The 13902-nt window shown below is 43.8% G+C and overlaps 1 protein-coding gene across 1 annotated transcript in view; it reads right to left on the bottom strand.

The window, feature by feature from the left end:
* Positions 1-13902, bottom strand: part of LOC144826895 (phospholipid phosphatase 3-like) — a 92841-nt gene that overhangs the window by 37671 nt on the left and 41268 nt on the right. Inside the window, exon 4 of the mRNA XM_078685359.1 lies at positions 12554-12611. Coding sequence (XP_078541485.1) covers positions 12554-12611 — 58 coding nt within the window. The remainder of the gene's footprint in view (positions 1-12553; positions 12612-13902) is intronic.

The raw sequence follows: 13902 nt of genomic DNA, 5'->3' as shown, positions 1-13902 counted from the left end.
CCTTAAACAAGCATCCACCAGCTCTGGATCAGCGGAACCGCTGCACCTGCATCAGATGAAGATCAGCAGAGCGGAGAGCATGGGTCAGAATGTAGTGATGCCATAGGTCGCTGAGAATCGCCAGGCCAAAGCTCGCCAATATTTTGTGTGTGATACAGAGCGCTTTGAATCTGATTCTCTGCTCAATGGGTAGCCAGTGGAGGGGGCACAGCACACCTCAAACAGAACTATACTTCGGTAGGGCGAGCTGTGTTTGTGCTGCTGCATTCTTGGTGCGCTGGAGCCTGTTAAACACGGATTTATTAGAACCAAGCAGTAGACTATTGCAATAATCCAGCCTGGCCAAAATTGTGGCTTGGACTACCAACTGGCGAGTGTGAGTGTCAAGCAAACCAAAAATGGGTTTGAGGCTGCGCAATATACCGAAACAGGTCCCTGCCACGGACTTGGTGTACTCCTCAAAAGAAAGGGCATTGTTGACCTGAATGCCGAGGCTTTTTACAACAATTTTTGGCACAGGAGGAGTACCCAGCTCCGGTGGCCACTATTTGTTGCCCCAGAGATGAGAGTCTTAGCCTAGTAAGAGGATTTCAGTCATTGACGAGTTCAGCTGGAGAAAGTTCACCTCCATCCAACCCGCTATAGTGGACAAATCTTCCTGGAATTTGGTAGCATCCGGGCTAGAGTCATTGGTGCAGGGAAGGACCAGCCTCATGTCATCCGCATATGACACCAGGGAATTGTTGCAGGTTTTTGCCTACAGTGCCATTGGTAAAACATAGATCTTCAACAGGGTCGCACTCAATGCCAACCCCTGAGGAACGCCACAGCAAATTGACTGTGTCTGTGAGTGAAAGGGAGGGGAGATGTATGTATGTATGTATGTATTGGTACTCTTTTATAGCGCATGTCTGTCACCCAACGGGTATCCTGGCGCTTTGACTAAAAAGGAACCTGCTTCTCACCATGCTGACTTAAAGGAGCTAGTGTATCCCAGCCTTAGGAAAAAGATGTGTTTTTAGGTTTTTCTTAAAAGAATTGAGATCGTTCGTACTTCTCAATCCTAGTGGGAGAGCATTCCATAGCCTGGCTGCCGTAAAGCTAAAAGATCGGCCGCCCAGTCGCGATCTCAAAACTTTAGGCACCACAGCAAGGTAAGCAGAAGCCGAACGGAGGGATGACCTGAAAAGACCTATTGAGCAGAAAGGATGCAAACCAGGCAAGAGCTCTGCCATTGATACCGATCTCCTGCAACCGATGGAGCAAGATGTTATGTGAGACTGTCTCAAAGGCAGCACTGAGATCTAACAGAATGAGTGCCGACATACTGCCTTCATCCATAGAGACTCTCAGTTGCTCAGTGTGTAAGTGGATGTGTGCGTAAGTGAGTGGATGTTTGACTAGGCATATGGGTGCGTGAGTGACTGTTTTGCACAGTAAGTATTTGTGCTGAGTGGCTGTATACACTAGTGAGTGGACACGAAAGTGATTATATTGATGTGTGTAAAATGGTATGTAAGTGGTTTTGACAATGAGTGAATGGATGTGTGAGTGGCTTTATGGGTGTGTGAGTAGTTCTGTTAGTAGCTGTAGGGGGGAGTGAGTGTCTGAGTGGCTGTATGGGTGATTGAGTGGTTGTGTTAGTGGCTGTGTGGTTGTGTGAATGGGTATGTGAGTAGTGAGTAGTTGTAGGGGTGTGTGAGTGGCTGTAAGGGTCTGTGAGTGTGGATGTATGTCATCACAACGCATGCTTTTACTACGCATGCCTTTACATGCAGGTTTTATAACGCAAGCCGTTACAGCGACTTGCGTTGGGGGGCGCTGGATAGTGGAATAGTTTAATTTACTATTCCAACTCCAGTCCCCATGGATAGTAGGGAAGGTTTTGGATAGTAAATTAAACTATTCCCTATCCTACAGCGTCCTCCAGCGCAAGTCGTTGTAATGACTTGCGTTGGAAATCCTGTGTTGTAATGGTAGTGCGTCGTAAAAGTTGCGTTGTGATGGATGTTTCCCGTGAGTGTGAGTGGTTGTGTGGGTGTGCAAGTAGCTGCATGGGTCTGTAAGTGGCTGTATGGGTGAGTGAGTTATGTTATGTTAGTTTAACTTTTGAAGCGCAAAGGTTACCCAAGGGTGTCCTGGCACTGAGCACTGCCTAATTGGGTGCTGTAGTGTGAGTGACTATAGATTAAATTGCCAAGTTTTCAGACATTTCTTAAAAGAGATGAGCTCAGTGGCATTTCCGAGGTGAAATGGTAGTTCGTTCCAGGCCTTTGTGGCACATGTGGTAAAGCTCCCACCACCCCAGCTAGCTTTTTTGACTGGGGGGACTATCACTTGTTTTGCTCCCGTGGAACGAAGGGTCCTTCTGGGAATGTACCATTGGAACCATTGTTTCAAATAGTCAGGAATAAAATAAAATAAAAGAAACTTACAAGTGCTTCTTTTTTATGTTGCTGATTTATGATTTATGTTTTTTATGCATTTTAATCAGAAACATAAAAAAAAGCACTTGTAAATGTATCTATTGTTTGTGGATTAGGTAAGGCTCGAACCTTAGTTCCCAGCACCAAAGTCGGCAGCGCTATCTGTGTGGCCACATCCTCTCCCTTTGTGCGAGGCCTGCATTTTGCACGTCTTTCACTTATTCCCCTGTTGTACACCCCACCAAAATCCAAATCAGCCTCCAGATGTACTTTTATTAGTGCAAAGCAGTTAATCTCCCTTAAAAAGGTTGCCTTCCCTATACAATGTAAACAGCAGCATGAATTACCCCCATGTCACCGGAATAATGTTATAAGCAGAGATTACGCAATATCTGCCATTTAAAATTGTATTAGTCGGTCTAAGAGCTGTCGCCTTAGCATCATTATTGCGGCAGGCCATTTACAATTTTATTAGGAGTGCACTACATGAAATGTGATCATGCTACCTGACATGATTTAATGTCGTCTGTTATTGTCTTTGTAACACCTTATCATTTAAATTAATTGCAGGTATTCTCCTCACCTCCAATCAATCACTGCTTTCACCCTTAACCTGTAACAGACGAAAAGCTATGGCATAGCAATGACGCCAAAGGCCATAATACAAAAAAAAGGAAACAGTGGCCCCTCAGCCAGACCAGTGAGAGTATTTGCATTGGCAGAGGGAGATTAAGTGACTTGCCCAGAATCACAGGATGTTGAGCCGGCGCGGAGACTCGAGCCCGGATTTCAAGCTCCCGAGTCGGCAGCTCTGGCCACTACGCCATAGGCCGTTAGAATTGGGATCTACATATACTCCTCCAGGTCAACACTAGAAGTATACGGGACTGGAGTAAGGAGGTAATATCCAAACAGAAAGACACGTGGAACTCTGAAAAAGAGGGGAACCTCGTCTAATCGTTAGAGAAATGCACAACCTGATCACAGTTTGAGCACTACTGTCATATTGTAGCGCATATGCATGCAGTATAATGTGATATGCGGCACCATGTTTCGTCCTGTTTTTTTCCTGATTTGACTTTTCTGTTGAATTGAAGACTGCCGAATGCGCTGAGGTAGAAGCAGGTTCACGCGGCGAATTTAAAAAAATGCGTTGTTTTGCCCTGCGACGTGATGTTCTGCGGGGTGATGTTCGGGCCAATGGGAAGTAATGCAGTCGCGTTGTAAAAGTCGGCGATGTCTTTGTTCACGATGTAATGGACGGGGCGATGTGATAGACGCGATGTTACAGCGCGCGATCAGTGTGACCGCGATGTAACGTCATACATCCTTTATTCTGCCTGTTTCTGCTAGTTTCACGCCCTTATTTTGCCTCTTTCTGCTCATGGCTGAACTTTATTTTGCCTTTTTTTGGTCATTTCTCACCTTTATTTTGCCTCTTCCTGCTGTTTCTGACCTTCATTCTGTCTCTTCCTGCTTGTTTCTGACCGCTATTTTGCCTCTTTCTTCTAGGTTCTGCTTGTTTGTCATCTTTATTCTGCCTCCTTCTGCTCATTTCTCACCTTTATTCTGCCCCTTTCTGCTCATTTCTAACCTTTATTCTGCCTCTTCCCCCTTATTGATGACCTTTATTCTGCCTCTTTCTGCTTGTTTCGGACCTTTATTCTGCCTCTTTCGGTCATTTATCACCTTTATCTTGCCTCTTTTTGCTCATTTATGACCTTTATTCTGCCTCTTTTTACCCATTGCTGACCTTTATTTTGCCTCTTTCTGCTAGTTGCTGACCTTTAATCTGCCTCTTTCTGCTTATTTCTGCCATTTATGTTGCCTCTTTCTGCTCGTTTCTGACCTTTATTCTGCCTCTTTATGCTTGTGAAAGACTTTTGTCTTGTCACTTACTGCTTATTGCTGAGCCTTATTCGGCCTCTTACTGCTCGATTCTGACATTTATTTAGCCTCTTTCAGCTAGTATCTGATCTCTATTTTGCATTCTTTCAGCTCTTTTCTGACGTTTATTCTGCCTCTTTCTGCTCGTTGCTGACCTTTATCTGGCCTCTTTCTGCTCATTGCTAACCTTTATTCTGCCTCTTTCTGCTCCTTTCTAACTTTTATTCCTCCTCTTTTCTGGCCTTTATTCTGTCTCTTTCTGCAAGTTTCTGACCTTTATTCTGCCTCTTTCTGCTTGTTTCTCACCTTAATCTTGTTTCTTTCTGCTCATTTCTGACCTTAATACCTCCTCTTTCTGTTTCCTGCTGACTTTCCCCTGGGACAACGGGGGAACCTCGAGGCCTCTGTGGTACCAGCCAGCATCCCGCCTCCTGTGGGAGCATACAGGGAGCTTCTGGAAATGTAGCTCTTTGCATGCAGGAGCAATACTTTAAACTCTTTCCAAAGAGATGAAACCTTTGCTTCCATTTGGCGAGAGCACTCTGACACTCCCACCCATGGGAACCAGAGTTTGTTTTTGCTCGGCAGGAGTTCTCAGCTCCCACCAAGCAAAAGCAAACAGCTATGTCCCGGGGGTGGGGACCCAGGACATAGCAGGACCCGACCCTGGGATGGGTGGTCTCCAGGGCCATAATTGGTTCCAGGAGAGGGGACACACAGCCCCCCTCCTTCTCTTTTCATGGGCCAGCCTCGGAGAGGTGGTGGTCCCCGGGCCCTATATGGTCTGGGAAGGGGGCTTCACGGCCCCCTCCCACCTGTATTTTACTTACTACCCGAGGAGTTGATGGTCACTGGGGCCTGGGAATTCCACGTGGACCCCACAAATAATTCATATTAAGCCCCTGGGAGGTGGTGGCCACGGGGCTCAAGACAGCCGTGGAGGGTGGTCCTCGAGGCCCCCATCCAATATGTAAAGAAACCCCCTGGGAGGCGGTGTCCCCCATGCTCTAAGAGTCATAGGATGAGGAGCCTATGCACCTCCCCTCTTTAATGTAATAAATGCCCCTGGGACCTAGATAACTCAGGGACTCTAATCACAACAAGCGCAGGAGCCTTCGCTTGTTTTTTTAAAGATGATTACTGTGAATTCGTGGATCCACCACATTTCTGCACCAATTTTTTCTTTTAATGTTCTTTTTGTTAGGCGGTCAGGGTATTCCTACCCTGCCTCCTTTTCTTTAAAAAATGTTTTATTTGTGTGACTCGGCTGAAGCTGAGTCGTAACATGGCTGCCAACAATTTCTGGTTGAAGTGTTGGCAGCCAATCAGATTTTAGCACAGTGACTGTCGAATCCTCAGAGGAGCTGAATCCTTATATAACAGCTACCTTTCTGCAAAATGTGGTGTCATTCCGTTTGCAGTTCGGGTTGTAGTTGTGTCTAAGATTCCTATGGGGGAAACACACTTTAGAACCCCCCCTTTATCTTGGCCACCGCTTTACGGATCACCCCGAGGCTTTCAAGATAGCAGCTGAAGTCAGCATCGTACTAATGTAGAAAATGTTGCAAGGATTTGTGAAATGGTTCCAAAGTTAATGACAAAACAAAAAATGATTTTCCTATATAGAAAGAAGGTCTTAACTATAACTACCTACTGGCGACCACCAGTAGGTAATATTACCCAATGGTGGTTGACACTGAATAGTTACAGTTAGGTCAGCTGATCCATAGGAAGTGTTTTTTGGGTTGCTAATAACTTTGGCCCCGTTTGATGAATTTCCATTTAACTTTTCAAAAAGTTGTTACTTTATGACTAGTTTGTGCATGGAAATTTTTGGGGTGATCCATCAGGAGGCAACTGCTGAATGGAATTACACCGGATTTGGTCAGCAGATTTTGATTTTTGTAATGTGGTGTAAATCCATTCAGTAGTTTTGTTTAGAAATGAAGGGTAAAAAATAATTGTATATCTAGATGATTGGGTCCACAAGAGGCTCGAGAGACTTTCGCTGGACAGACAATTTAAAAACAGAACATTCTGATTGGCCCTTTATTTCCCTCGCGCCAATTTGCTCCTGTGGAAGTCAAACTCAGGGACTTAGTACCCTGTCCTGAAGTTGTAAAAAAAAAAAAAAACAACAAACAAAAAGGGGCAGGGTAGGAATACGCTGCCTCCCTAGGCCCAATGGGGGAGCCGCAGAAGTGCCCCACTTGGGGTCAAAATGAATAAAGAGAAATTGGCCACTGGGGCCTTAATCTTTAATTATTTGAAGGGAGAGGGTAAGCGGGACTCTTCCTCGAGCCGTGATAGGCCCCAGGAGCTCACCCCTGGGGCCACATTCAATAAGGGGAGGAGCCAATAAAAGCCCTGGGGAGCCTACTCCCAAGATTGAAATTTGCATAAAAGGTGAGGGGGCGCACAGCCCCCCTACCAGCCCTCCAGAAGCCCTGGGGATCCCATACCCTGGGGGTGACTTCATTAATATACGGGGAGGGAAGCCATGTGGCCCCTCTCCCCCAGCCATTATAGGGCCTGGGAAGACCATCCCCGGGACCCAAATACTTCAAAAAGGGATTGGGGACATTTAAAAGGCTCTGGGATCTCATCCCAGGGCCACTATCTACATTTTACAGTGAGTGGGCCCCTTCCTGAGTCATTAATTGCCCAGAGGACTCCATCCCTTCAGACTGGCTCACATGCAATGTCCTGGGGCTCCAACACCAGGGACATAGCAATTTCCCTGCCCACACCGGCAGGGAAACTTGTGTTTGCTCTCGTCTGGTGGGAGCATTTTTGAATCTCGTGCCACATGGGAACAAACAAAAGTCTGCTCCCAGCGGACGGGAGGTTTAACCCCTTCCATGCTCATGACGAGCTGAGCTCGTCATGAGCTAGGCGGCCCCCCTCCATTTAAAAAAAAACATTGCACTGGAGGATGGGATCCCCAGGGACTTTTCAAGGCTTGGGGAGCAGGGCCATGTGCCCCCTCCTTAATTTTCACACTGAGCTCTAGAGGGTGGGGATCCCTGGGCCAAAATAGGCTTGGGAGGGTAGGCTGCATGGCCCTTAAATTAAAATAAAAAATGGCCCGGAGGGATGGGATTCCAAGGGCCTAATAAGGCTCTGGGAGGGAGCCCATTTGGTCCCCTCATTTGGAAAAAAAGGCCATGGGTGATGGGGTTCCCAGGGGCTAATACTGGTTGGAGGGGGGGCCTTGGCCCCCTTCCCCTTCAAAAAACATAAGGCCCCCAGGGAATGGGGTCCCGATGGCCTAATGGGCTTAATGAGGCTTGGAGAGGGGGGGTCAAGTTTGCCCTCTTCCCTTTAAAAAATGTGTAGACCAGGCCCTGTGTCATTTGAAATGTCATCAGCGATGTCATACATAATGTCATTGAACAAGTCATGCGTGACGTAGTATGTGAGGGCATAAGCAGTGCATTGCGGGGCGCAATTTATAGTCAGCTCTGGTGAATTTCTGTGTTTTTTTAGTTCACTGACAGTCATTTAACTATAACGTTACTTTAACCTTTGGTTTTTTTCAGTGAATTTCTACAGGTTTTTTTTTTTAAAGCACATCTTTTTATGGCACCAAACTATAACAGTACTTTAAACATATACACATACATATATACTTTAGGAAGAACTTTTATACTTTAAACTTCAGAAAAGGAACTTAAATGTAATTTTAAATTAATAGTGGTGTAGCTTTTTTATTTTGTTCTACGTGTTAAAGAAAATTATGAAATTAATTTGCATTGATATTTAACATACATTTTTAAAAATTTAATACACCTTTTTACTTTCCTCTCTATACCGACATAGTGAGATCTCTGCCACTCGGGCAGAGAGCTCCCTATTGTAAAGTATGGGCAAAATGTAAAAAGTTGTATGTATTAGTAAAAATATGCTTATGTAAACTATTAATGTAATTTAATTAATTATTTTATATGTGTATTTTAAATGCAGAACAATATAGAAAATGCTACAACACTAATAATTTAATATCCTAGATAACTGCACTGGTTATAGAGCCCAGAAGACAGTTGCACCCTCAAACGGAATCCTAGACTTACAGACCACAAAATGCAAACAGCTCAACCCGGGTAACTGCTTAAGATATGCAGGTAAACTAGTAAGGGCTGACCTATGGTTCTCCATGGAATTATATAATTAGGTACGTGCATATACAACACTTATGGCCCACAATAATGCTAAAACTGTGATATGTGGCAATCAGCAACAAATTATAATTTATACCTCTTAAATCCACATAGGACATATCTGCTATGAGGGGTTTCCATCATCAGCACTGTACAGACGAAAAAACAGCCATCATCAAATGAAAAGGAATAACAAAGATATCTGTCACACATTGCTGGAAATCTGGAGGATTTTAGTATAGTCCATAACTGCAGATTTAAAATGTCTGTACAATCTGACATCTTCTTTACGCCTCACAGAGACACTCAGATATGGGATTATAAGAAAAATACCCATCCTATCAGATCTCTTTATTGATCTCTCTCTCCTACCATGCCAGGGCAGTACCACAACTTTACATTAAATATCAAGATTGGACAGCCTAGTGCAGTACCAGTTAAGTAGACTATATCATATAAAACAACGTAAAGGAGCGTACAGAGCTATTCAAAGCTCACAGCATGCTGAAAACCATAAAGCAGCATGTCTGTCTCTCACACTTCAACGTCCTACACAGTGCTACGTGCTGCATTCAATAACATGATCATCGCACCTCGGTGGCCATCACACACCAGATGAAAACATCTCACACATAGGTTTAAAGCATAATACTTTTTTAAGATTTACTTTAAAAAAAATCCTATCTAAAGTAAACTGTTTAAATGTATTATAAAGTATTACAAAATTACTAGAAATTATGTATAGAATTAATTGAAGTTAATTTATTTTTTAAACTAAAGTTACATTTATTTTAAAATTTGAAATGTTTTATTCAAATATTTTATGTTTTTTATTATATTGACAATTATTTACATTAAATTCAATATATATACATATATATGTGTGTGTGTGTGTATATATATATATATATATATATTTATTTATTTTTACGGGCAAAAATGCACAGCACTCCAGAGTGGAATTCTTAAACTTGTTTATTCAAAAACGAACCCAACCAACGCGTTTCAGCCTCCTCGGCTTTGCTCATTTGCCTTTATTATTTTCTATGGGATTCTGTTGTAGTATCAGTGGTTGGCTATGTGCGGTGCTTGACTTACTACTGCTCCTTTTAGGCAGTAGTAACTTACATTTATAAATGTATCTCCACCCCCTCTTTTAGGGGATAATCATGTAAGTCTACACTTTTGAATAACATTACTTTTGTAAATGTTGAATAGCGAAATGTATTAAAGTGACTCAAAAATATAAGAGTGAACATGTGTAAACTACTCACAGGTGGAAGTTACCATGGTGATTACCCACTAATGTTCCTGCACTGTACATATTCTTGCGAGATTTAGCAAATCCTGGAAGCAGGACAAGTGTGGAAATGGCTGAACTTAGGGATCAACCACACATCTTCTCAAACAGTGATTTTGGCTATAGACCTGTAGTTGTCCACTATATTCTTCTAGCATATGTCTCAGATTTTTTACCACGGACTTCCCCACGTGTACTACATAATGAGGCATGATGTAGAATGAGGGCTCTAACTTAAAGCAAAGTAGACCATCAGCAGGACGTTGATTGGATATAGCTGCCATCCAAGCATCAAATCCTCTCGCTGGTTCTGTCTCCTTAAAGCAATAATTTGAAAGCAGTAGGTTCTGCAGACCATAGAAGGTGTTTTCTGCTCAATGCCTCTTCACAACCATGCAGCTTACAATGGTCCCATTTTTTTCACGGGAGGTTCCCAGTGGTTTATATAGATAGCATTGTGCAGCAACAACAGGAGGGACTATTTACAAAGCACGAGAAATCTGCAAGCTTGCTCATGGGAAGCTGAGCTCTCATGCGCTTTGCTGAGCAAAACAGCATTTAAACAGCAGTACATTCATTGCTGTAACCCCTGCAAACTGTGCTTCAGGAAGATAAGATGGAAAGACAACAGATTAAGAAAAAAAAGACAAGATAAGCAAAGTGTCAATGTCCGTCCACTGGTTACTAAGAATTAATACTGATTTCAGAGTGCCCTGATGTGATATATAAATGTGATAAAAACTGACAATTATTGTTGAACTATTTAAAGTAATTTCAAATGAACTCTTTTTGTCCTGGGATATTAACACTTCACAGGTCGGCAATACGAGTAGCCACGAAAATGGGCCTGATTTTCCCCACTCTCTAAGTTATCGATATTGGGAGTTCAGGTAACTCAGCGGGTGGTGAAAATCTGACACATTATGCGTTAGGCCCTAGGGGTCCACTAAGAAATGAGGAATTACTAGGGGATTCAGTAATTCTAGGTCCAAGTCCTCTCGTAATTCATCATTTCCCCCCAGACTTTCACAGTTAGAATTTGTTGTTTTCTCGCAGCTGAAATCTTTGTGCGAAACTAAACAAGCATTTACAATGCAATCAGTCTCGCATTTACGCGAGTGCTATTGGCATTGTAAATGACAATGCCTTTTATTTATATTTTAAAAACTAAAACAAAAATAAAAGGCATTGTTATTTTCAATCTCAATAGCTCAAAATCGTGTAAATGAGAAACCTATTGCATTGCAAATGCTTGTTAGATTAGGGAGTAGAAATGCTCCCTTTCGGTCTGTGCGGCAAAACAATTAAATAAACAAGTACGACAGCTACAGTGAAAGCGGACCGCACTGCAAATAACAAAAAATAGTGCTTACCGACTCATGACGGAAACCGGGTAACGCCACAAGTAAAAGATCCAGTCCTCATGGCAACAGGGTGGTAACAAGGAGGGACTAACAAGCCTCGTTATCAATCAGAAGCCAGCATTTACCAAGGACAACGATACCAGCCAATCAAAAATATGGGCGGAGAGAAAGCGAGGCTTCCACAGCCTACTCGACTACTGCATGACTCGCAAAGCAAGTAGCGCATGCGTGCTGCCGCTAGGCTTGACCTAAAAACAGTTCAATTACGATGGGGCCTGCAACTGCTGACACTGGCCTAATCTGAATTAAGAGGCCACAGGTAATAAGGGCTCGAGCGAAGCTGAGTTCTGAAGGTGATACAGAGAAGCTTGTAGGTTATTGGGCCTCTGGCTCAGCTGTGAACAACTTCCACTGGCAAAATTCTAACGGGCTCTTTTCTGCTCAAGTAGGAAAGTTAAGGTGTGTATTAAGAATGCAGACTTCAACCTTTTAATTTTTTGCATTGTCTTATAAAGCTGGTGGCTCTTCCATTTTCAACCTCAGGTCTACGCTTGGTAGTCCAGACCGCTTGGAAGTAGGAAACCAAATTAAAGCCCATATTTATGGCCAAGTTACGCAGTGCATTGCAGCAAGTCACTTGGTGCACTGCATTGTGTGACAGGGAAAGGGCAGGAATGTGCAATATTTAAGTCAATACAGCGAATTACTGCCTTTTACCCTGCGTTGGCGCCCTTCTAGCTGCCTAGCGCCTATGCAGGCACCATTGCATTACGGTACAAGGGTGCCTCCAATCTAAGGAGGATTGATTTTGGGCAGGTTGGGGTACCTTCTGCACAAAAACAATCCCCTGAGGCTTTTTACTCTTTCTACATGTGCTGCAGAATGCAGCACATATAGAAAGAGGCTAACACAAGGAGAAATAAAGATATTTTTCCTTGTTACATTTCACCTGGGGAGGCAGAGGTTTTTGGCACATTCCCAGGCCTACTACTTCTGGTAAATCTGGCAATGTGTCAAAATCCATGGATGTTGCGCAAAAACACCCACACAACACCCATGAAAGCGCCTCCCTGGTGCAGAGTAATGTAAAGCAGCAATTTGCGCTGTGTTGCGTTACTCACGGTTTATCAAGCCACACAGGGTCATGCAAGGTGGCCTTGCTTGGCTTCATAAATCTCAGTTTTAAGTTGCGTTGCTCCTGCACCAATTTGCGTTTGAAAATGTAATTTGGTGCATCGGAATGTCCAACTGGCTTGCAGAAAACTGCTGTTCGGTAGCAGTGGTTCTATCAGTAATCAAGGTGAGATAGAAGATTTAGCCTATAATTTATTTAGTTAAATTGGGTTTGTACAAGAAATGTTGAGGTGAAACAAGATACTTGGCAGCAGAAAGGTCATGGGGAGGTAGGTAACTTACCACAAGGTACATCATTGTGTACATGGAGAACGATGCATGGCCGGAGTAAAAGGACTTCCTGCAAGAACCAGAAGATAAAAGGAGTGAGTGTAACGGCACATAAATTGAGTGACACATGATAATGAAGAATGCCTGCTATGCCACAAAGCAGCTGAGACGTAACATTATACATTGCTAACCACTGCTGCAACTGATGTGCTAATCCGAGGTCTCCTAACATTCTGTTACCCGGTCTAATTCCAGGGCTCCTAACATTCTATCATCGGGCTCTAATCCCAGGGCTCCTCACATTCTGTCACCAGGCTCTAATCCCAGGGCTCCTAATATTCTGTCACCAGGGTCTAATCCCAGGGATCCTAACATTCTGTTACCTTGGTTCAAACCAGGGCTCCTAACATTGTGTCACCGGGCTGTAATCCCAGGGCTCCTAACATTCTGTCACCAGGGTCTAATTTCGGGGTTCCGAACATTTTGTCACCCCGTCTAATCCCAGGTCTCCTAAACATGCTTCCAATTGGGTCTAATCTCAGGGTTCCTAATATTCTTTTACCAGGGTCCTAATCCCGGGGTTACTAACATCCTGTCCCTGGCTCCATGCCGAGGGCTCCTAATATCATGTCATCAGGGTCTAATCCTAGGGCTTCTAACATTCTGTCATTAGGGTCTAAACCAGGGCACCTAATATTCTGTCACTGGGCTTTAATCCCCGGGCTCCTAAAATTCTCCAACTAGGGTCTAATCTCAGGGCTCCTAACATTCTGTCACCAGGGTCTAATCTCAGGGCTCACATTCTCTCACCAGGGTATAATCTCAGAGCTCCTAACATTCTGCAACCAAGGTCTAGTTTCAGGCCTCCAAATATCTGTCACCAGGGTCTAATCCCAGTGATCCTAACACTCTGTTACCTTGGTTTAAACCTGGACACCTAACATTCTGTTACTGGACTCTAATCCCAGGGCTCCTAACATTCTGTCACTGCGGTCTAATCTCGGGGCTTCTAACATTCTGTCGCACAGTCTAATCCCAGGGCTCCTAAGCATTCTCCTACTGGGGTCTAATCTCAGGGCCCTAACACTCATTCACCTGGCTCTAATCTCAAGGTTCCTAACATTCTGTCACCAGGGTTTAATCTCAGAGCTCCAAATATTCTGTCACCAGGGTCTAATCTCAAGGCTAATAACATTCTCTCACAAGTGTCTAATCCCAGGGCTCCTAACATTCTGTCCCTGGCTCTGATCCCAGGACTCCTACATTCTATCTTGAGCTCTAATCCTAAAGCTCCGAACATTCTGTCACTGGGGTCTAATCTCAGGGCTCCTAATGTTTTATAATCGAGGTCTAATCCCAGG

The sequence above is a fragment of the Lissotriton helveticus genome, chromosome 1_1 (assembly GCF_964261635.1).
Source record: "Lissotriton helveticus chromosome 1_1, aLisHel1.1, whole genome shotgun sequence".
Classification (NCBI taxonomy): Eukaryota; Metazoa; Chordata; class Amphibia; order Caudata; family Salamandridae; genus Lissotriton; species Lissotriton helveticus.
This window is presented reverse-complemented; position numbering and strand designations above follow the sequence as displayed.